The 24,558-nt window shown below is 45.1% G+C and overlaps 1 protein-coding gene across 2 annotated transcripts; it reads left to right on the top strand.

Moving 5' to 3' along the window:
- Positions 1–9,113: 9,113 nt before the first annotated feature.
- On the top strand, positions 9,114–23,589 carry hic2 (hypermethylated in cancer 2). Of its 2 annotated transcripts, XM_057032928.1 has the most exons (3): positions 9,114–9,400; positions 16,029–16,462; positions 16,571–23,589. In XM_057032928.1, the coding sequence occupies exons 2-3, from the start codon at positions 16,081–16,083 to the stop codon at positions 17,836–17,838; spliced, it is 1,650 nt and encodes a 549-aa protein (XP_056888908.1). In that variant the 5' UTR covers positions 9,114–9,400; positions 16,029–16,080; the 3' UTR covers positions 17,839–23,589. The 2 variants fall into 2 exon arrangements, with proteins under 2 accessions (XP_056888908.1, XP_056888907.1); XM_057032927.1 differs by having other exon boundaries at positions 16,029–23,589.
- Positions 23,590–24,558: the final 969 nt, after the last annotated feature.

Here is a 24,558-nt window from a genome sequence, read left to right as displayed (position 1 = left end):
GCAAAGGCGGGGTCCAGCCCTGGGTGAGTGGCCAGCTGCTCGCAGGGCCATATATGTGAGCAATTGTGGGTTTGAGCCCTTGCTCATGGGTACCTCGGCATTGGTTGGAAGGTGTTCTGGCAACTTCCCCTACTAGAACACCTTCCATATTTTGTCTGTGCCAGACTTTGAACTGAGAACCCTCCGCTTCTCAGGCCAGTCCTCAACAGAATTAACGTGTCATTAATGGTCTTTTTAGATCGAACAAAGTTCTAAATTCTGCTTCCCCGAACAGCCACTATAATCAATCTTTATTTATATAGCAGCTGTTACAATCAAAATTGTTTCTAGGCGTTTGTTTCCAGAATCCCAGGGCCTGACCCCCAACAAGCAACAGTGGCAGGAAAAACTCACCTCAGCCTCGGCCTATAACAGCATAGCTAAGATGTGACCTAATGATTAGACGACCCTCTCAGTATGATCATTTGTCTGTCTATGATAGTAACTGAACGACAGCGTTACTAACAAGAGGGGCGCTGTTTACCCTTCCTGTTCATAAGGTCACAAGCGTCGATGAACATTCATTAATACCAAAGCTGTGAATATGAGCTACTGATAGTCTGTGTCACTTCTTCATGTTTTTAAAACTAAATAACAGTATATAATAGAGCAATTGTAATTTGTATTTGATGCTTGAAATGCGCTTTAGTTCAGAATCTCTACAACATGTAAGAAAACAGGAATAAACTATTAAATCTAAACCCAGATTGAAATTATCTGCAAAATAGAAATGCAGAAGGTCCTCAAAACACCATTGGACATGTGTCTTGATCCTATAATGTCTATTGTCTGTTTGAACAAAATCCACCACTCAATGTTTTTAAATGATACAATGTAAAGATGATGCAGTGAATTAAACCTGAGTGGTTAAGCTATATGACATCTGACCCCTGTATGTGTGCAGTCAGGCTGGGAAGCTTTTATATGATAAAGATCATTCACATTCTGCTAATCTTGGTTATTATCTGTGTTTATATCACGTTGTCAACTGGATTTCGAGTTGGTACTGTGAGAATGCTCAGTTCAAATGTAACAAGAAAAGACATTTTTCATCTAATTAAACTGTATCTTGAACTCTGCCATCTTAACTCGACTGCGAAATCTTTCAGATTGTATTTTTAACCATTTGATCAAAGGAAACACAACACCATCCTTATCATATATTATCCTCAATCTCAATCTCAATCTTTATTTATTTATATGGCACTTTTCATACGCTAGGTAGCACAAAGTGCCTCACAAAGGATAAAAACAGCAAAGAGAACAACATAATTAAGAAAAGGACAGACACACACACATGCATACAACACACTTACACACACACACCCACACACATAAGCAAGCTGAGGCAAGCTGAGACATGGCTGGGCACCGAGACCTGAGGCGAAGGAGACGCCACCTTTGGAGGCCCACCAGGCCGAGGGAGGTCACGGTCCGCGACCACAGGTGGTACCGCCACAAAGACCACCCCAACCCGGACAGTCCGGAGGCTCCACACCAAAGCACAGAGCCCCCTAACCACCCAGTCCAGGGTCGACAATGGGACAGCACCCCCAGCGGTAGACCGGAAACATCTCCCAGCCTGGCAGGCCCCCATGAGGAAACACCATGAGGAGACACTGGAGCTAAAGACCGAAGGACTGAAACAGTAAATGGGATAAAAGGTATAAAAGCTAAAAGCTGAGGAACTAAAAATTGGAGTAGTAAAACAGTACTAAGACTACAACAGACTAAAACAGTAAATGAGATGAAAGGTGTAAAGAATAAAAACTGAGAGACTAAGAACTGAGGGAGTAAAACAGTAAAAGTGTCAAGTAAAATAAGGATAAGACATAAATTTAAAATAATCAGAAAATCAATTAAAGGCTTGATTAAAAAGGTGTGTCTTGAGCCTCTTTTTAAAAATCTCAACAGTCTCTGCGGCCCTGAGGTTCTCCGGCAGGCTGTTCCACAGTCGGGGACCATAATAACTGAAGGCCGCTTCCCCGTGCGTTTTAGTGCTTACATGTGGAATGGTTAAAAGGCCGGTGTCGGAGGACCTCAGAGTCCGCGAGGGATGATAGAATAAAAGCAGGTCAGATAAATAAGTCGGGCCAAGACCATTAAGACATTTAAAAACTAATAAAAGAACCTTAAAATCGATCCTGAAACGCACGGGTAGCCAATGCAGCGATTCTAAAACTGGTGTGATGTGATCCTATCAAACAATAACACAGGAGCCTGAACAGTAATAATACACACTGTTAGAAAATGGACATAAAGCATATGTGGTGACATTAAGGCCAGAATCTATGCATCACATAAAATTTGACCAGATGGTGAAGTGAAAGAGTTTCTGCTAACAGGTATAAGCAGCTGTGTAATGGTACAGACTGGTATAATCCCCACACTTTAGCCCCCCCCAACAACACTGCTTACATGTTTGGATCATTGATTTTGTGTGGGACCCTGAAAGATCTCACTAAGGTCACCTAATTTCACAAACCCACATTATTAAATGAAATATTCAACTAAAAATTTCTGATCTGCGGTGTTTGTCACAGGAATGTAGCTGATCTGCTACAACCAGGCCCATCCTGACGTATTAGTAAATTATAGGCCGATATCCAACCTTCCTTTTATCTCTAAAGTTCTTGAGAAGGTGGTGGTGACTCAGTTACTGGAGCACCTGCAGAGGAACAGCCTGTTTGAGATGTTTCAGTCAGGCTTTAGAGCTCACCACAGCACAGAAACAGCACTTCTTAAAGTTACTAATGATCTTCTCATAGCTTCCGATCATGGACTGGTCTCTATGCTGGTTCTGCTGGACCTCAGTGCTGCTTTTGATACAGTTGATCACAGCATCCTGTTACAGAGACTGGAACATGTGATTGGGATTAAAGGGACAGCACTAGACTGGTTTAGATCATATTTATCTGATAGATACCAGTTTGCTCATGTCCATGGTGTTCCCTCCTCATACAGTAGGGTTAGCCATGGGGTTCCTCAAGGTTCTGTACTCGGACCAATCCTCTTCACCTTGTACATGCTTCCCTTAGGGAACATTATTCGGCAGCATGGGATAAATTTTCATTGTTATGCTGATGACACTCAGCTTTATTTATCCATGAAACCCGAGGAGACAGAGAAGTTAGTGAAGCTCCAGACCTGTCTTAAAGACATAAAGTCCTGGATGTCTTCAGATTTCCTCCTCCTTAACCCAGGAAAAACTGAGGTCACAGTGTTTGGTCCTGAACCTCTCTGGGATAGATTAGATCAAATGATCACTGGTATCTCATTAACATCTAGTCTCTCTGTGAGGAATCTAGGAGTAACTTTTGATCACAATCTCTCCTTCAACTCACACATTAAATTAGTCTCTAGAAGTGCCTTTTTTCACCTGAGGAACATCACAAAGATCAGGAAGCTACTGACGCGGCCTGATGCTGAAAACTTAATTCATGCATTTGTTACTTCCAGGCTGGACTATTGTAACTCTTTATTATCAGGGTGTCCAAACAACTCTTTAAGAAGCCTCCAGTTGATCCAAAATGCTGCAGCCAGAGTTCTGACAGGTATTGACAAAAGAGATCACATGACTCCTGTACTGGCTCTCTTCATTGGCTGCCTGTTAAATTTAGAATAATTTTTAAAACCCTTCTTTTGACCTACAAGGTCCTCAGAGGCCCAGCTCCATCCTACCTGGAGGAGCTAGTGATGCCTTACCAGCTCAATAGACCGCTCCGCTCTCAGAATGCTGGTCTACTTGTGGTTCCCAGAGTTTCCAGGAGTAGAATGGGGGGCCGAGCATTTAGCTACCAGGCCCCCCTGCTGTGGAACCAGCTCCCTGTCCAGGTACGGGAGGCTGACTCCATTGCTAGTTTTAAGATCAGACTTAAAACCTACCTCTTTGAAAAAGCTTATTGTTGTTAATTTTGTAGTTCCAGTTCCTATCATAGATAGAAAAATTATCATACTTAGGGGGTCGTCTAATCGTTAGGTCACATCTTAGTTATGCTGTTATAGGCCGAGATTCTGGAAAGCGCCTTGAAACAATTTTGATTGTATAAGACGCTATATAAATAAAGATTGATTTGATTTGATTGATTTGATTTGATTTGATTTGATTTGATTTGATTTGATTTGATTTGATTTGATTTGATTTGATTTGATTTGATTTGATTTGATTTGATTTGATTTGATTTGATTTGATTTGATTTGATTTGATCTTTTCTGTGCTGAAAGAGTCTGTCCCAGTCCAGTTTCAGGTTCCCTCCACAGGTCCATTGTGGGATTTTCTTGTTGTTGACGTCTGCTTGTTTTTGCCGAGCGTCTGTTGACTGCTGTCTGGGGGATTAGAGTTGCTCAGGTGGGCCCGTCAGCAGGCCTGCCTCTCCCTACATAAAGGCAGAGCAGACGCGCACCCGCCTCCGGTTGCACTGGCGCACAGACCGAACGGATGAGTAACAACAGCCAGGCTCTGTCTCTGCTGGTGCCCCCAACAGCTTCGGCAATGTGTTGATTCTGCTGCTGAACGTTCTGCTGGCCATGGCCATCGTTTGCCTCAACACCTCGGTGTGCTTGTGCATCCTGCTGAACCGGGCGCTGCGCAGGGAGAACCGCTTCAACATGCTGAGCTCCTGCCTTAGCGACGTCTGCACCGGGGTCTCCTATTTCTACGTGGGCGTCTTTGATGTGACGGAAAGCTTCGACTCTCCCACTAGAACCTTTCACATCGTTCCCACATTCCTGGGACTGTCCTTCATGGCCATCCTCGCTGCACAGGCAGACCGGTACCACGCAGTGGTGTCACCTTTAAAATACGCGCAGCGCATGACCAGAAACAGAACCCTGGGGGTCATAGCTGCCTACTGGGTGTATGCTTTCTTTATTGTGGCTGTGAGCAACGTGGTGAGAAGTAACACCGCCAAATTGATCACTGGCTATGGGTCTTTTATTGGGAACATATTCGCTGTCATTATTATGATTGGGTTGAATATCAGACTCTTCATTATAGCCAAGTTCCAGCTGGAGAAGGAGCCGCCGTCCGAGGAGAGGAAAACAAGCGCTCCTCGGTGCATCTCGTCCTGGTGGTGGCGGCGCTCTTCTTGGGAGGCTGGCTTCCTTTATTATTTCTCATTTTGTCGTGCAGTTTCACAGTCTGTTACAGCTTTAAAAACGAAGGCACTAACCCTTTTCGCATTTTGCCCCGGGTAAACGCTTCCCTGACCCCCGCCATGTACATCAGAGGGTGCAAAGGGCTCAGAGAGATGCTGCTCACCCAGGTGAGGAGAGGATGCTGCAGGAGAGGGACGAGGAGGAGGAGGTGAAGAGGATGCCACCTTCGCTTAAGATTTCAGAGGGCGCAGATTTTTTGGGCTCTTGCTGTGTTTTTTCTTTTACATCTTTTATAAAACAACAATTTTAAACAGTTGACCGGTATCTTTTGATCAGAAATGTGAGGGGAAATAACTTATTCTCTCTTCCTTAATGCGTCATTCTGGACAAACCTGGCGCTGAGGATGCAGTCACCCAATCCCACTAAAGCTGGAAACATTTCAAAGTGAACAGCTTTTAAATTCTAAAACTTTTAAATCCATGTTAACTAATTGGATTTATGCAATTGGGGAACCACGTTGAGTCGGACATCGCAGACAACTTCAGACTTCTTGTTTTGTCTAAAATAATTTAACTAGTGTATTTCTTTTAAAGAACACAGCAATCGCCTCTATATTTGATTTAAGTCCTCAAATGACAGTATAGCTGGAAAATCCATGGGAATCTTCAATAAACATTCTCTGTGTTGAAACCTTGTGAAAACATTGAGTTAATGGGTGCAGGATTATCTAATCCTGTTGATTAAATTAATGTTTAGTCAAGATTAGCGCTTCGGTAGAAACTGCATTTCCCATAATAACCGCATGTTTTTAAAACTAAATAACAAATTACTATTATAAATTAGCTTTACATAGGTCCAGTATATAATAGAGCAATTGTAATTTGTATTTGATGCTTGAAATGCGCTTTAGTTCAGAATCTCTACAACATGTAAGAAAACAGGAATAAACTATTAAATCTAAACCCAGATTGAAATTATCTGCAAAATAGAAATGCAGAAGGTCCTCAAAACACCATTGGACATGTGTCTTGATCCTATAATGTCTATTGTCTGTCTGAACAAAATCCACCACTCAATGTTTTTAAATGATACAATGTAAAGATGATGCAGTGAATTAAACCTGAGTGGTTAAGCTATATGACATCTGACCCCTGTATGTGTGCAGTCAGGCTGGGAAGCTTTTATATGATAAAGATCATTCACATTCTGCTAATCTTGGTTATTATCTGTGTTTATATCAGGTTGTCAACTGGATTTCGAGTTGGAACTGTGAGAATGCTCAGTTCAAATGTAACAAGAAAAGACATTTTTCATCTAATTAAACTGTATCTTGAACTCTCCCATCTTAACTCCACTGCGAAATCTTTCAGATTGTATTTTTAACCATTTGATCAAAGGAAAATGCAACACAACACCATCCTTATCATATATTATCCTATCAAACAATAACACAGAAGTGAAAGAGTTTCTGCTAACAGGTATAAGCAGCTGTGTAATGGTACAGACTGGTATAATCCCCCCCACACTTTAGCCCCCCCAACAACAACACTGCTTACATGTTTAGATCATTGATTTTGTGTGGGACCCTGAAAGATCTCACTAAGGTCACCTAATTTCACAAACCCACATTATTAAATGAAATATTCAACTAAAAGGAATGTAGCTGATCTGCTACAACCAGGCCCATTTGATCTTTTCTGTGCTGAAAGAGTCTGTCCCAGTCCAGTTTCAGGTTCCCTCCACAGGTCCATTGTGGGATTTTCCTGTTGTTGACGTCTGCTTGTTTTTGCCGAGCGTCTGTTGACTGCTTGTCTGGGGGAATTAGAGTTGCTCAGGTGGGCCCGTCAGCAGGCCTGCCTCTCCCTACATAAACCAGAGCAGACGCGCACCCGCCTCCGGTTGCACTGGCGCACAGACCGAACGGATGAGTAACAACAGCCAGGCTCTGTCTCTGCTGGTGCCCCCCAACAGCTTCGGCAATGTGTTGATTCTGCTGCTGAACGTTCTGCTCGCCATGGCCATCGTTTGCCTCAACACCTCGGTGTGCTTGTGCATCCTGCTGAACCGGGCGCTGCGCAGGGAGAACCGCTTCATGTACATGCTGAGCTCCTGCCTTAGCGACGTCTGCACCGGGGTCTCCTATTTCTACGTGGGCGTCTTTGATGTGACGGACAGCTTCGACTCTCCCACTAGAACCTTTCACATCGTTCCCACATTCCTGGGACTGTCCTTCATGGCCATCCTCGCTGCACAGGCAGACCGGTACCACGCAGTGGTGTCACCTTTAAAATACGCGCAGCGCATGACCAGAAACAGAACCCTGGGGGTCATAGCTGCCTACTGGGTGTACGCTTTCTTTATTGTGGCTGTGACCAACATGGTGAGAAGTAACACCGCCAGACTGATCGCCGGCTATGGGTCTTTTATTGGGAACATATTCGCTGTCATTATTATGATTGGGTTGAATATCAGACTCTTCATTATAGCCAAGTTCCAGCTGGAGAAGGAGCCGCCGTCCGAGGAGAGGGAAAACAAGCGCTCCTCGGTGCATCTCGTCCTGGTGGTGGCGGCGCTCTTCTTGGGAGGCTGGCTTCCTTTATTATGTCACACTTTGTCGTGTAGTTTCACAGTCTGTTACAGCTTTAAAAACGAAGGCACTAACCCTTTTCGCATTTTGCCCCGGGTAAACGCTTCCCTGACCCCCGCCATGTACATCAGAGGGTGCAAAGGGCTCAGAGAGATGCTGCTCACCCAGGTGAGGAGAGGATGCTGCAGGAGAGGGACGAGGAGGAGGAGGTGAGAGAGGATGCCACCTTCGCTTAAGGTTTCAGAGGGCGCAGATTTTTTGGGCTCTTGCTGTGTTTTTTCTTTTACATCTTTTATAAAACAACAATTTTAACAGTTGACCGGTATCTTTTGATCAGAAATGTGAGGGGAAATTTTGGATTTATGCAATTGGGGAACCACGTTGACTCAGACATCGCAGACAACTTCAGACTTCTAAAATAATTTAACTAGTGTATTTCTTTTAAAGAACACAGCAAGGGCCGCTATATTTGGTTTAAGTCCTCAAATGACAGTATAGCTGGGAAATCCATGGGAATCTTCAATAAACATTCTCTGTGTTGAAACCTTGTGAAAACATTGAGTTAATGGGTGCAGAATTATCTAATCCTGTTGATTAAATTAATGTTTAGTCAAGATTAGCGCTTCGGTAGAAACTGCATTTCCCATAATAACCACATGGAGGCAGCAGAGCGCTTTGGCACCGCGTCATAGCGTCGAAACTGATGACGTCTAAACCGCAAGCAAAAGACAGTTTAAAGTGACACCATCCTAGCATCAACCTGCGCCTCCCAATCAATGTAATTGATAAAGTAGACAACATGGACAATGAAATAAATATTTTTGTTTCACCGCGCCGAGAGGTCACCGACTGGCTGAAGGCCTCCTGGATCCTGTGTGCTGAGGAGGAGCAAACGGTGCGCTTCACTTCCGCACATTTATTTACCTCGTACCTGCACCACCAACATCACCAAATGATCCCCTCCACGCTCCACTATATGTCCGGGCCCCGTGGTCAGATTGGTCACAAATGGCATGGTGTCAATTTGAGTCGAATAAATAAATAAATAACTAATAAACAATGAATAAACAATCTGAGTTGTTGCGTCTTTTCTAATGAAACGTGGCCTCCCAATAAAATACTCCTTGTGATGATGCCCAACCTGCATCTGCCCAACGAGGCTTTTATTTTCTATTATTCTTTTCCAGAAGATGCTACTGAGCGTCACTTTTCCACTTTACTGTTTTCTTATTCGCTGTTGCATATTAAATTTTCGAGCAACATCGCGAGGGCTACAGAAGTCATTTTACATAATATTGGATTATTTATATACTCTGTTACATCACAAGTATTTTTTAAAAAAATACTCTTTAAACTAGTTACTATATTTTGTGCAGTGTAGGTCTGCAGTATAGAGCTGCTGGGGGAGGCCTGAGCCACTCTCTCTCTCCCTTTCTCTGTCTCTCTCTCTCTCTTTGCCATCTTTGCAGGTAAAGTTGCCAGGGGCTGAGAACGTGGCCAAACCCTCCCACAGTGGGATGTTTTCTCTGCAGCACTCTGGGCTGGTTTCTATTCAAATGTGGGTCAGGGGTGAGGAAGCCTAACGTCATAAGCTTGCAACATGGCGTCCCGAAGGCTGTGAGATGAGCAAGAGGATGGTAAAGAACGCATGAGAACGATCCTACCGATGTAATAAGGTATTTAAACCAGTTTGTTTCTGATTTGCGGTGGGTGTGGAGGTGTATCAAGGCTGGTTTGGTTCGATTCGCAGCGGCTGCGATTTTTTCCGCGACTTCGCTTGTGTGTTTTTTTCCACGGCGTGCCAACAAAAAAGGGGCTCCATTGGTGCCTATTCTTGATTTACCAAGCAACCACCACGCTTAGCCGACAGATCGTGTGTTTTTGCGCGAGCATACAGCGACGATTTCTCCAAATCCACGTTGAAAATATTGCGCTTTTACGCATTTAACCCCTTTTTTGCGTAGCAGGGTTGCAGCAGATGCCCCCTCAGCGTATACCACATTACTACCAGGCTGCCCAAACCACAGAAAAGATCCGCTCCCCGCAACGTTTCTCACGAACGTTTCCACGCACTCCCAGCCGTTTTCCGCTTCGCCTATATCCAAATACGTTCGATCGATCCAAAGACAAAATGTGCGTATTAATTCGATTAATGGTCGTGCGTAATGATCACACCGGGGTCTTCCTTGGATCGCCATGACGATCGACTATCGTGACAATCATCGAGATGTTTAGGTCTTGCCTATATTGTGATCTGCATTGTTTGTATAGAGTATTTCCATTAGGTTGGCAGTTAAAAACACTTACCTGGATTTTCCCCTCAATGCGGGGGGAGGAAATCATATACACGCTGTGTGGTTTCAAACGCCATTTTTGTTAAACGAAAGGTATTTCAAAGGGAAACGTATGTGCATTCAGGACTCCAGTATAGGTGGGCTCCTGCTGTACATCGACCATCTTTGTGGTCGCCCACCGTGTGGGTGGAACGACAATGGGACCACAAGCTGCTGGTTTGGGTTGAGACAGCGTTCCATGAAATTGATTTCACAGAAGCTCCAGAAGTAGCTGCATATTACATTTTTTCTTCTTTAATGTCAGAAAGAGTGCAAACCACTGACCATTGTGCTCAGGTGTGGAGGGATCATTGCCGTCCAGGTGATTAGGAATTTCTGCCCTGCAGCTGTTTTTGCTGCTAACATGCAAATCCCACAACAACCCACGATGTTTACTCCTGTTTCCTTTATTTTGTTTGTACGCCTGTACGTTCACGTGTGGAAAAATACCTGTCTGGATGGTGAATTGAATTTTTTGTTGCTGAAGTCGGAATGTTCCATCAGAAGCCACTGGGTCTCACATGACCAGTAACTATACAGTCTGCCCATAAACCAAAGGTCCACCGATGATTAGGCACAGATTATGTCATTTAAGTGGCAGCCACTATCATTTTCAAGGCCTTATCTTTAGCATGAGTAACTTTTGTGTGCTATTTTTAAGTGTTAAAATTGGATTTTCCTTCTATTTGGGCTACTTTCACCAACTACAACATTCAAATGAGCAGTTTTTCTACCTGAGACTATTATTCAGACAAACTAAGGGCCAAACTGTGCCTTTTTCAGTGTAATACATCCGTATTCTGACAAGACTGTGAAAGCATTTGAATTAGAAATGATCGTGATGACGCTAATACAACATCTGTAACAACAATCGTATTAGAATATACAGAATATAAATATACTCGATGTAATCAATCCAGGTTAATTCAATTCTTAAAGTTTGTGCTATGTACGGACGACACGCTTCCTTTTAATCGACCCCTCCTTTTTATGGTGTGATGACGCCAGACCACCCTCGAGCTTTCAGGTCTTGGCAAGCCACGCTATTTACACGCGTGTCACACGTAGGTGTATCTAATGACGGGTATGGAACAAAATCATTTAGAAGTAAACAAGTTGAGTCAGCTGAGTCCCTCCGTGTGACCACTTGTATTGATTATTTTGCGTTAAAATTGGTGCTGGGGGGTGTAATGTGAGGCCTGTGTGCGTGCGACTGTTATGAATGGGTGCCTTCCTCAATTCTCAACACACACGTACAGTGTGTACATTTGTGATCACGGCTTACCAATGCATGTGTGGGTAGCTACTTAGGCTATATGATCTGCTGACACGTTATACAAGGACTTAGATTGTGCGAGGAGGTGGTATCTGTATGGACCCATCTGTCCCGGGCTGCCCGGCAGAGTGCAGCTTGGTTTGCGGAGTGGCTGAAGCACCTCAGGGCAGGGTTGTTGTTCTTTAAGAAGAAGAAACGGACTGTGGAATGTGGTGCTGATAGCCAGAAGGTTATGTAGCATTTAAAGTAAGGAGGAGGAGGAAGCACGGGCGGTGGTGGTGTGTAAAACCATGGTCCGTAGCACCACTATTAACTTAACATGCCATCTTTTGGTTTTAGCCTAAGCCTTAAACTCTTGGTCATGTGGTCCCACTGTTTTTATTTCAGTGGCTGGCTGTTTATTTCATCAAGCTATGTTCTCTTCAGACAGAGGCCACTCTTGTACTAATCAGTCTCAATGTTGACTTGTTGGTCAACTGGCTGATTACTTGACATGGCGGTTACTTCTGACACGTGTCATTTGCTGGCCTGATAGACACATTCTCACTCATTTCATTTTATCAATATATTTTTTCCAAACTTCCTTTAAATGTGCCGATCGAACACCCGATCCGAGATGTGCTGCTGCGGTGTCAGCCTTTGAAACAGCCACAGCTTTGCAATTAACTGTGACATCTTGGTTTGTGCCTTTTTAAAGTTCAAACTATTTATGTTTTACAGTCTCTTTCCTTCTGCATGTGTGTTAGTGTGTATAGTCAGTCTAATAAGTGTAGAGAGGTGTGGCGGGTAATTAGTTTGACTTGTGCGTGTATGCAGCAGCAGCAGGAGGTGTGGGTCAGAGTCTTGCCTTTTTCCTCCTTGGCTGCCCTGATTGGCACATATGAGGTACATGGTGACCATTGTCCCCCCTCCTGGGATGAAATGGACGCGGCTCTTTTCAATCCACTGCCCCCTCGGCAGGACTTGTTTGTCTGCAGCATTGGCTGAGCCACATGACATAAAAATGAGTCTTAATTGAAACGGCTCGGCCCCGAGTGGAGTAGGCACGCCCCCGACGTTTCAGCTGCAGACACTAGCATTTGCCCTTTTTGAAAAAAATTAAAAAAAAAATTGAATTGTTTGTGCGGTGTTCATACCGATTAGACTTTTGAAAACTGAAAGCAGCATTAAATGTAGGGGAATCCTACACGCTGCTGAAACCAAATGTTTCAGCTTGGCTTGTAAAAAGTGGTTTCTACTTGCGTCTGCATTTCCAAGATGGTAGATAAAGGCCCCATTTACACAACAAGGTTTCAGAATTGGTTGTAAAACAGTTCCTCATGTCGATGACCATGTATGGGAAGACTACCACCCTGCAGAAAGACCACTTCAATGCTGCAGTACACATATCGGGACAGTAGTTGGCGGTAATGGGCCAGTATGCGCAAATAAAGAGGTGCGTGATCACACCAGTGAAGTTTTTCTAAACAGCGATTTTAAGGGTGAACACTGAAGTGTTCCATTGGAGGGATGACGACGTAGAGTTGTTTCTCCTATAAAACAAAAAAAACATTGATTAGGAGTCGTGCCAGCTTTCCTCTCGTCCCAATGTTCTTGTACGCTTGCGTGTGGTCTATGGCTACTCATGCAAGCTCCGCTTTGCCTTTATACAATAACGACTACGGCGGCGTTTGTGAAAGCCTCCAGTGTGGAGACCATTTTCATGTCGCTCCAGTTTTCGTATTAACTGCCTATGCGTTTATACCATAATGCGCTGTCAGAAAAACCGCCGTACGAGACTTGAGTCTTGGATCATTTTGCTTCCTGCATGCATCAACCCTACCCATGAGGCAGCGTCAGCCATGTTGAAACGGCTGAGAGGTGGTTGCTCAGTGTATTCCGAACTGGCTTTGTACCATCCCCCTAACCCTTCCCCCACTCCCTTTGCCCACCGGCATACTCTCTGGGTGTGTGAATTTAAGTGTGTGCTACGTGCATGTTTAAGTGCACTGTCTCTGTATGTACATGCACACAGGGAGGCTTTTTCCCTTGTGTGCAGTTCAGGTTTTCTTTCACCGCCTGCTTCAGCCTTTATATACACATTAGTCTGCTCTGACCTGTTGATTGCCACCTCCATATGCTCCATATACAAAATATTGAGGAGAGCCACTGGTAATAACGTTCCAAGGCTGGATGTTTTTTGTTTTTTTTAAAAGCCTTGTACAGCCTTGCTTTTTATTGGTTGTTTAGCCAATGACCTTTAACAGTAGCAGGGTGTGTTTTGTTATTGCGCCACAGGACTTTGCTTCACCTCTGCCCTCTTGCCTGGCTCTCTACCCTCCACTCACCAATCTCCCACCTTCACTACAGGAAGACGGATTCTGAAAGGTTTACTAGCTCAAAGTTTAATCCAAATCCCCTTGGGAGGAGGGAAACGGATGCATTAACAGGAAAGGGTAAATGAAGTTAGACCAGATAGTCCAGATCTCTGGCATAACCAGTGTAATTGAGTGCAGGCTGACATTAATTTAACTCCTCGGGCCCTGAAACTAGCTTATTTTTGACACACGGATATCTGTCAGTGTCTCGCAGATCTGCATAAACATCCCGGTCTGTGCATCTTCAGTTCTTGAAAGATCTAGAGGTTAAGCGCTGGAGTGCCGTGCTTTTAAAATGAGGTTTGCCCTCTCTGTCATTAAGCCACAGTCAGTTTTCCAAAGGTTAACACTGCAGGCAAGGTAAGCTGATACTGTGCCTGTACTCGAAGGGCATCTACTGCGGTCTGCTCTCCAAGCCTGGAGCTGTCTTTGGAAGGTATGTGGTGCCATATTTGGTCAGAACAAGTATTGTTTCCCATGACTGTCATGATCAATCAAGCTGCCGTCTTCTAACCTCGCTGCCAGCTTCTGCAGCACTCTTAAAAAAGAGAGTCTCTCCTGACTAGATCTGGGACTCTTGTGATGCTGCAAAACAACACAAGCATGATCAGGAAGTGAAAATATTACCATTAGTTATCGTATAATGGTGGTTGCCCATCTGTCTGCTCTGTGGCATTAGGCTGGCCTTCTTGGGCAGCACCATTGGAAGGGGAGCCGGGCCTACACGTGTCCCACCCTGGCTGCATATAGATCAGCCATAATCCATTAGCAGCTCCCTGAAATCCAGCCGGGACAGCACAGCACTGGAGGGGCTAGTGGAAGAGGGTAGCTGAGTGGATGATGGGGGAGGAGAGGGAGTCGGAATGAGGGATGAGAAGTGGAGGGGTGGGGGAGCAGTCTTTTTTTTATTTTTTTTTGCTGGCTTCTGTACTGTGAACCCAGCCCCCTTTTTATGTCAGTCTGCTGGAAAAGCCTCTTGAATCCTCCCATAAAGCCTGCAGAGGTGTCTGTGTACGTTAAGAGAGAGGCTTGACTGATATATGGCTTCCTGACTGGCATCGCAGCGGAGGCCCTTCTTTCACTAACAGCCCCTCTCTCCGTGGCTGCCTGCAGGGTTGAGTGGCACCCCCCCTGAGTGGCACCCCCCCCCCCCCCTCCCCCCAGCACGTCGCGGGATTAAGCAGCGTTGGTTGTGTATTCGAAAACACTCATAATTCGCACCGGCGATGCCGTACTATTTCTGAGAAGTGTCTGCGTGCCCATTGAGAGGCTGGTGAGAGCAGGAAAATGGAGCAAAAGGGAAAGAGCAAAGCAAAGATGGGGGAGGGGAAAAGAAAGTGTCGTAGCAGAGGAAGCAAGCCCGGGGCTGGACGTGAGAGAAAAGGTGTATACAGCCCACAACGATGGGCCATCTGGTCTTTTTCCGAGTCATTCAGATCGGTGCGGCTACTGCTGGTGGCTGGTTCACGTGAGCCGGAATTTGTGCTGATTCAGTGAAATCATCATTCTGCCCCACACGTGATCAGTAGTCTGGGGTACGCAGCAAAGCGTCCGACACTAGCCTTCCACTATTTGAAGGTTAAATTCAACATCCACAATGACACTCGTGTTGAAAAGACTGAACAGGGCAATACTATATGTTGAAATGTAAATGAGCTTCGTCTGTCCCACTTCAATAGATGAGGGCCCGTCAGGTGTTGCTGTCCTTGTCTTTGCACCGCACCCTCCTCCCACCTTTTTTTTCCTGCCCTGGCTTCTGTGTAGTTTTACCTGCTCAGGTGTCACCTAATTCCGCCTCCCCAGTCCCGATGTGCCATCAACCCCCATCTCCAGACAATAGGGCAGGGCTGACATTACCATGACCTAATGGATACTAGAATGAGCCGGGTTTCCAAAGAGGGCACCCGCTGAAACTGGAGTTACTGCACCGAGACGTGGAAGACAAACTGTTAAAAACGTGTTACTTTACCCTCCTCTTTCCTCCACCCTCTGGCTTTTGCGGCACAAAAGTGCACAATCACAATGCGACCCATGTAGGGTTGCAGTGTCTTTGAGACAAAAGGAAGATGAGAGGGAAGAAGAGTTTCGGTGTCAGAGCTTCCAAATGATTGAGCCACAGTGTGCTAATTAGCTCATTTAACTTCAAAGTGAATATATGTTTTTCTTTTCATTTGAAATTCTGCTTAGGTCTGTTAGAGCTCTTTGGTTTATTAGTTTCCCACTTGTGCTAGAATGACACATAACTGACAGGCTGATTGGCTGATCAATACCCGATGTATGCCACTGTTAACCTGGCCACCTTTTGATTTTTCTTTCCTTTTTTTTTTTCCTTATGCAGCTTTAGGTGGTGCTCGTGTAGGAAGAGAGAGACGGAACGAAGGAAGGTGGAAATGGAACTGCCAAATCATGCCAAACAACTGCTGCTGCAACTCAATCAGCAGAGAGCCAAGGGCTTCCTGTGTGACGTTATTATCGTGGTGGAGAATGCTCTCTTCCGCGCCCACAAGAACATCCTGGCGGCAAGCAGCATCTACTTTAAATCGCTGGTCCTTCACGACAACCTCATTAACCTTGACACGGAGATGGTCAACCCCTCCATATTCAGACAAGTCCTGGACTTCATCTACACTGGGAAGCTCCTGTCCTCCTCAGACCAGAGCAGCGAACAGAATTTTAGTGCCCTCTTAACCGCAGCCAGCTACCTCCAGCTTCATGACCTTGCTGCACTTTGCAGGAAAAAGCTCAAGCGCAATGGTGGGAAACCTCTGCCAGGTAAACCCTCCACCCCGGGTCCCCTCAGTCGCTTACGCCTCACTAACCAGCGCCTTTCCTCCTCTACCCCTTCTGGACCTAACAACCACTATCCTCCTACTCCTTCAGATGCTGACCAACCACAGCCAGATGAAGGCCTTCGGGACAAGCTCTCAGATGATGAGATGTTTGTTGGCAGCTCTGGGAGAAATGGGGGGAATGGAAGCAGTAACGGTAACCTCAGCAGTGGGGGAAGTGCTGGCGAGCCAGACCTTGGTCTTGACCTGTCCAAGAAGAGCCCCCCATCAGCGGGCGCAGCCACTGATGCCCTTAGCCCCCATAGTAACTCCCAGGAATCCCCACAATCTGCCTCAGTATCCACAACCAACAGTGCCTCACTGGATGACTCTGCAAACCTACAAGGTGTCGACACTTGTGGCTCAGAGAACACAGAATTGAACTCCTCTAAGGCCTCAGAGGAAGCTCAAAACCACGATGGCCCTCCACCCCAGAAAAAATCCCGACAGGGAGCTCGTAAGAACGAATGGCCGAAGAGAGAGGTGTCTGGGTTAAAGTCTGAAGATCACGACAGGCCCCTGGTTAACGGAGTGATCGTGGGCCCCAAAGATGGCCGCTCCTCCGGGGTAAAAGGGGGAAGCAGCGGCAACTTGGCCTCCGATCAATGTAAAGATGAAGAGGAAGGAGAGAACGGACAGGAGCACACTGATGAGAGCGGGCAAAGTGATGGAGAGAGTGCAGGTGGTGGTGGTGGTGGTGGTAATGGCAATGGAGGAGGAAGAGGAGGGGGACATGGCGCCAACTATGTGTACCGCCAGGAGGGTTTTGAACCAGCATTCGGAGACAACCTCTACGTGTGCATCCCATGTGGTAAAGGTTTCCCCAGTTCCGAGCAGCTCAACGCTCACGTTGAGACTCACACCGAGGACGAGCTGTACATCAAAGAAGAGGGGGGGACTTTTGTGAAGGAAGAGGATGAGGAGGAGGCCGAGGACCTGTCCGCCCCGATGGGTCCCTCCAACTTTGCTTCTGAAACGCGTCCGTTCAAGTGCACCGTCTGCAGTAAGAGCTACAAGGATCCAGCGACGCTGAGACAGCACGAGAAGAGCCACTGGCTGACCAGGCCGTTCCCCTGCAACATCTGCGGCAAAATGTTCACCCAGAGGGGAACCATGACGCGTCACATGCGCAGCCATCTCGGCCTTAAGCCATTCGCGTGTGAAGAGTGCGGCATGCGCTTCACCCGCCAGTACCGTCTGACAGAGCACATGCGCGTCCACTCGGGGGAGAAGCCCTACGAATGCCAGCTTTGCGGAGGCAAGTTTACCCAGCAGCGCAACCTCATCAGTCACCTGAGAATGCACACCTCACCCTCTTAGAAACGCATCAAGCCAAAGAACTCTGGGAATTAACAAAATTCACCCCCCAATACCCCACCCCCAATACCTTTTTGACAAACTATCGCACACATTATCGCGCAGACATGCACACTTCAATGCGATTCCTGTTTACGACACCTTTGCTAAGTGAATGATGTAGCTAGCGGCCACAGCGGGCTCTCGGTGTCTGTGGAAGTCTGAGCGTTGCAAGGATCACGTCATCATTTCTTTCAAGCAATGCATGCGGCCCCTCTCAGGAGTTCTTGAGGGGAAAATGACTCCTGTCTCTCTCCAAAGTCACAAAGGCATGCTGGAATGGCGTGGCTACTGGTTAGAGCTGCGAATCTGTCCAATGTGAATGTGGGTACTCGTGAAACGTCAGGCTCCCTCGCACGATGCCCCTCAGCAGCCTTTTGTTCTTCTACCTTTCAGCATCGAGTCTTTCAACTTTTTCAGATGGCCCCTGATAAAGCCGAGGCTCCCCTCTGTATTCACACCGCTACTATAACCAAAAAACCTGTGCAAGCAAAACTGGCAATAATTCAGCAAAAAGATGAATTCTACCCTGACAGCTTTATTTTCTTTTTTTTTTAAAAATATTGGTGATTGGGATTTCTATGTAAAGAGGAGGGGATCTGGGTTTGGGATTGTGCTTTAACTCAAAAATCCTGGCGATTCATGCGGAGATGACATGGATTATGTTTTACGTTAACAAACTCCCAAAGGCCTCTCTTCAGCTGTGCCGAGGAATCTGGAGCGGATTCTCCTTGTTTTGGGGTTTTCCTGCTGGCGCTGCCGGGAGTGAGTCCCGGTCGGAAAGATGAACCCCTGGAGGTACTTGTTTTCCTTAAAGAACTTGTAACGCTTCAGTGAATGTTTAAACTGGAAGTCTTGGGGCGGGATGGGGGGGGGTCTTTTTGAGGGGAAGGATTTGAGTTGTGTATTTTGATGAGGGGTTAAGAAAAGGGTGTTTTAGGCTGAACATCACGTTCAGTGGGTACGTTTTTTTGTCTGTAAAGCTTTCCTCCCCTCAGAAAAAAACTAGAAGTCTATTTATATAGGCTCCTAACCTTGCTACCTCTGAAAACTTATGAATTCTTGTCGATTAGTTGAAAGATCCTATGTAATTAACTGTACAAAGTGTGTAGATTATGGTAACTTTTCACCTAATGCTTTAACCTGCCCATCTCTCAACACAGGTTTTTAATGCTCAAAGATTTTACATATTAATGTTTGTTTTAGCTGTTGTTTTTATTTGTCCAATATAGCTTTTTTTGGTGCCCTGGACAGTGTGGCCCCACCTCAAAGTGTACTGTAGCTTCCTGCCCGGAGCAAATAGTGGTTAGTTAGTCTAGATGTATAGTGTTCCAAAGATCTTATGAATGTTGAGAACAGAGCTAACTAACAAACTTTGCTAGACAAGTTCATAACCAAAGCTTTTAAAAAAAAAGATGTACTTAAGATATATAGCATACTAAATTATTTCATTTTTGAGTTCTTTTTTTGCTGTATAAAACAAAAGATGACTTATATTCTATGTCCAAAAGCAATCCACTCTTTTTGATGGAGTTTTGGTCAAAGACTCTTGATACTGAGGAAGGTTCTTGTGGTTTGCAAGGAAAGCTTGTGCTGATTGGTGGGCCGGTATAATAGGTTTTAAAGGTTTTAAGACATTCTCCCCTGACATGTGTTTTTATTTCCCCCCCCCCCCGTCAATTTCTTTTTACCCAGAGTCCCATTTTATATTCCCCTGACTTTACAAACAGGACAAGCTGACCTTTGACCTGTTCTGTTAAGACCAAAAAAGAAAAAGGAAAAAAACTAGAAATTTCTAATCAGAATTTTTAATGTGAAGTTGCTTGTTAGTTTATTGAGCCAGACTTGTGAAAAACTTGTTTAAAAAAAAAAAAAGAAAGAAGGGAGAAGCAGAGATGCACTGGACAGTTGGACTTCTCACTGGTCTCCTGCAGCATCCTTTACTTTCCTGATCGTGTTGGGTTATATGGCAGAACTATTTTAAGTTATTTTAAACCTCAAGTTTTACCTCATCGCAAGTAGTCGTATTTTTGACAACGGCCCCTCTGGTGAGGCTTCACTGAAACCTGTCCAGTGTATCTTCAGTTACGCTGTGGTGCATGAACCTTCACTACAAGTTTTCGCTATAGGCATTCCTTTATTATGTTTAACTGTCTCTTGATTTTTATTCCTCTCTCTTCCTCATGTTACGGTCTGTGAATTGTTTGTCGTGTTAGGGATGCAGCTACAGTTACACAAATATCACCGCCGTTTTAAGGTACCTGCGTCCTGGACTCCCCGAGGGGCGTTTCTTGGTTCTGGTGGGTGTCGTCGTCTTGCTGTTGAGCAGTCACAGCTGAGTGGTTGCGTGGTACATCGACGACATCCTCGCTCTCCCCATCCCCAAACTAGACATGTTGTCTCCCGCCTGTTCCATTGGGACCTCTTCAAGCTTACGAGGGAGTCCACAATGCATTGCCTTCAAACGTTCCTGTACATGTCGGCACTTAACTGCAGTACAGCGTAATGTCTGTCATGTCGGAGGTGTTTTGTTTGTACAGCAAGACCTTTAGCCATCTCTGCAAATAACTTTTGCAGCCACATTTGAATGCTTGCTTGTTTGACATAATGAAAGAAGAAGAAAAAAAAAACTTCGAACTCCAAACTGTGACCATACTACTACTTATTACTACTAGTACTACTACTATTCAATTACTTCAGGGATTGTTCTGCATCTGTGAATGCGGGCTCTCAGCTACATTTGTAAGACATGGTATTGTATCAATTTCTCTGTATTTTGAATCATGGGAAAAGCAAATCACTAGTTTCATATTTAAGATAAAAGGGGGGTACTTTTTTCAACTAACAAAGAGTCTTGACAAAGGCGAGGCAGCTCAAAAACAAGTCTACATTTTATTTAGTAACACAATATGTTCAGAAATAGTTGCAAAGTTGTACAAAGAAATACGAGAAAAAAAAAAGCTCATACCCAAATTCACAAACTATTTTTTAAACCAAAGCACATTTGAATGATAATGGAACCATATGTGGCTCTAAAGAAAAAAAAACATATGTATTTATCTCATTGTTTACATGAACTTTTACAGTTTTACAGACCTCAGTTAAGGCTCGGCCAGTCAGAGGTGGCGTGTGTTTTTCCTTTTTTTTTTAAAAAAAAAAAGCTTTTCCACAGAGGGTGCTGCCAAAACAAAAGCGTAACGTCAACATGGGCAGAGAGGCCACTTCTACATATTCAACAAAGAGGTGGGGTGCGAGGTTTGGGGGGCCACCCCCCTCTCTGCCAGCTGGCTTTGGGGTGACCCTGCGCCCCAGTCCCTCTGCCCTCTGGCCTGTGCTCAGATGGGACAGCAGCAATGGGGGGTGGGCAGCGTGTCCTTGATGTATTACCATTGTTAGCGAGGGTCCTTAGCTCAATGTTGTCTCAGTTTACCCAAAATGCACTTGAGGACGAGCTTTTGCTGGTTGGGTGTGTGGGTGGGGCTGGAACGGTCCTGTTTTGCATGGTGGTACATCCTAAATACTGGCGACTGTCTAACCTACCCAAGAATGTAGCCCCCCCCCCCCCCCCCCCACCCCCCCGCATGAAAACAGGCATATCTGGTAGTCTTAACTGTGAATGTTATTGTCATACGTCTGATTTTTCCAGTGGGTCAGAACCTTTTTTTTTTTAGCTGCCTGTGTTCTGTGGGTCAAAGCAGCACAAACCTCTGCCTGGCCGGGTCTCATACAAAAGTTGGTGCAAACACTTATTAACAGTGTTCTTTTCTCTTTCTCTCTCTCTCTTTTTAAAATCAAATGTCTGTTGTCAGTGATGAATGTATTTATTTCTGGTTCCGCCCTCACCTGCAGAGAATTAATGCTCAATGTGTGAGACTGGTGGAGGCAGGACCCTGTTTTTTTTTTTTTTTTTTTTTTTAAAGCGGATTTAAAGCTGAGAATCAAAAAGACACAAACATATCCATTAACCATGATCTGTGAAGTTGTCTTTTTTTTGTGGGAAACCAGATTTGTTTTGTAACTCAATAAAAGGCCTCTGGCATTTAATATCTTCTCAGTTACACCTGATGGTCTGTAGGGTTTTTGTTCCACTGAATTTTCTTTTCTCCTGTTTTTATTTTCATTTTTCCGCTGAATGACTGCACACCAGGGAAGTTGAACTCTGCGCCCGTGTGTGTGTCTGTGGACGCAGGCAGGACGCTGTGGACCTGCCTGCGCAGACAGGAGGCTACTGTATCTTCTCAAGTTTGCTCATCCTGGGTGTTGCCACACTGCTGCCATTGTTATGTAGGACATCAGCATCAGAAACATGCACGTAATCATCACCTCTCCTCCTCTCTTTGTCTTAAACCACTCGCCACTTCTTACATTTCTCCCCTGTGATCTTCTGTGTTGGATAGGTCTTAAAGGATTTTAGATTTTTGGGTAAGATGGCTTTACTAAGTGCACTTTGTATGTTTTTCAAAGCTTCTAAAGACCCCTTCTCATATCAGTACCTGACTGATGGTTTACTCTTTCTCTTCTTACCTCATCATTGTTTCTGTGTTTCTGTTGAAGATTCATATCATTATGCAGTGTTAGAAAAGCTTTAAAACAGATCGTGCAACTGAGAGACAGCCGATTGAACTCTCACGCATTCGAGTTTGGTGGTATTATGCTTAAACACTGTGCAGTTGTTGCTATTGCCAGACACTTTTTGTACAGCAGAAGGGCTGGTCTGTCCAGTTATTATGAAGATGCTCCTTTCTGTTTGAGTATGCTTTGGCAGACTGAAACCAAAGCCAGTTTTAAAATGGCCTCCGGGGCTATTAAAGCATTACCAACCCCCAGTTACACCAGACCCCCCTCACGCTTTAGGCCTGTGCCCCTTTGTTCGATTGCACACGTGAACATCCTGCATTTGACATCTCATATCAGTATTTACTGTTTCTCCTAGTAATGTTGGTCTGACGCCACAAACACCAAAATTACCTCAACTCAGTGTTTACAGCTTTATGCTATCTTGCCATCACTTCTCAACATTTAGACTTTTTTGCCGTCCATAACCAACATATGCTTTCCCAAACTGTTTTAACGATAAATGCATGCATTTAATACTCCTCCCTTTAATTGCAAACTGTCAGCATGGAGTGTTTTGCAAGAATGGAAAGATTAGCTGCTAAAAGTAGTACTTGGCGGCGCTGCCCACGGAGTGGTCGCACCCAGGTTCCTCCTTGGAGGAGAAGGAGCCTCTTAATAATGTGTCAGGATCTGTGGAGGGAGAGGCTCTGGAATAGACATGTAGGGTCTTTGACTGTTGAATAATTAAAGGTTACAACCCTTCCCCTTTGGTAAACACACTACATATGCATAGGGCTACACACCCAGGTGCATCTCTGCTGACAGGCGCGTGCGAGCGCCTCCCCTCATGCAAACACCAATGCCGCCGTCTAGTCTTGGAACAAAACCTACCCTGCACCAGTGTTGAAGGTGCGACCCTTTTACGTGGCTTTTGGCAGCACCCAGGCTGGGCTTTCTCTCTTATCTCCACTCCTCTGAGAACTTGTATTCAGGTCAGAGCCGCCGCTGTGCACAGCGAAGGGGCTCGTGTAACTCAAAGTGTCATAAAAGTGTAATACGGCTGACCTCAGCACTCACAACCTTGCAGTCTTAATGTACAGCAGTGACGAAAAATAAACTGTTATTTTATGATCTTTTCATTAAAAGCTTGATTGAAAATTTTTGTGTTCCGACTCTGTCTTCACGTCTTGGTCCTGGAAGATAAATGTGCCCCGGCGTCACGGATCCTGCTCCCTAAATGATGGTTAATGTCTCGTTTCTCATCACGGATCTGGTATAACAGCTTTGTGCAGTTTGCTTTTGCATTAATTTGTGTACATTTTGACTAACGAGGTATATGCACACATGCACATCCAGCATGCACACTTCCAGCAAACCATCAGAATGATGGTTAATCTCTCACGACTGCAGAATTCCTCATGAAAAAGCCCCATTAACAAATGCTATTGCTGGCCAAAGTTGGGTTTTCCAGATCCATTTGCTCCTTGGAGCTATTATTATTATTACTATTATAATAAAAAGGGTGTAGTTTTATATCTCAGGCAAGTGGAACTATGAAGCAGTGAGAGGAGGCACAATCACTGAGCACTGTGACAGCCCAAGACCTGAATAAAGCCATTTTCCCTGTCACCATCGGATCACCCGATCAAAGATGTAAATTTCACCTACTGGACTGATTATTCGGGCAAAAACATATCATTAAATGCATTAATATTTAAATGCAGCTAAGAATGGCACCTTGCCTTATTGGCATGGATTTCCGGTGTTGTCTCTACCTCCTTCGATGAGCACAGACCCAGCTGTGAGACGGGGCCTTTTCCAGCCTTTTCGGTGCCCTGCCCCCCCCCACTTTCAGTTCCTCACATCGCTTTAGATGCCCTGTTCAAACGCCTGCGGCTATAATTGTGTTTATGTAAAATATTTGCATGTTCCATGTTGACAAAGTCCTCAGGTGGATGTGTTCCATCGCCCTCCCCGCCTCTCCTACGTTTGCGTCACTGCCATCCTAGTTCCTTCTCGGCTATTTAGCGTTTCAACCCCGTCATCCTGTCCATTCCACTTATCTCCTCTGCGTTATTTCTCATCAGTGTGTCTGAGGCCAAAGTGGAGCGAGCTGGCACATTTATT

This window comes from Takifugu flavidus, chromosome 5, assembly GCF_003711565.1.
Source record: "Takifugu flavidus isolate HTHZ2018 chromosome 5, ASM371156v2, whole genome shotgun sequence".
NCBI lineage: Eukaryota > Metazoa > Chordata > Actinopteri > Tetraodontiformes > Tetraodontidae > Takifugu > Takifugu flavidus.
Note: the sequence above shows the minus strand (reverse complement) of the source record. Positions and strands in the feature narration are given on the sequence as shown.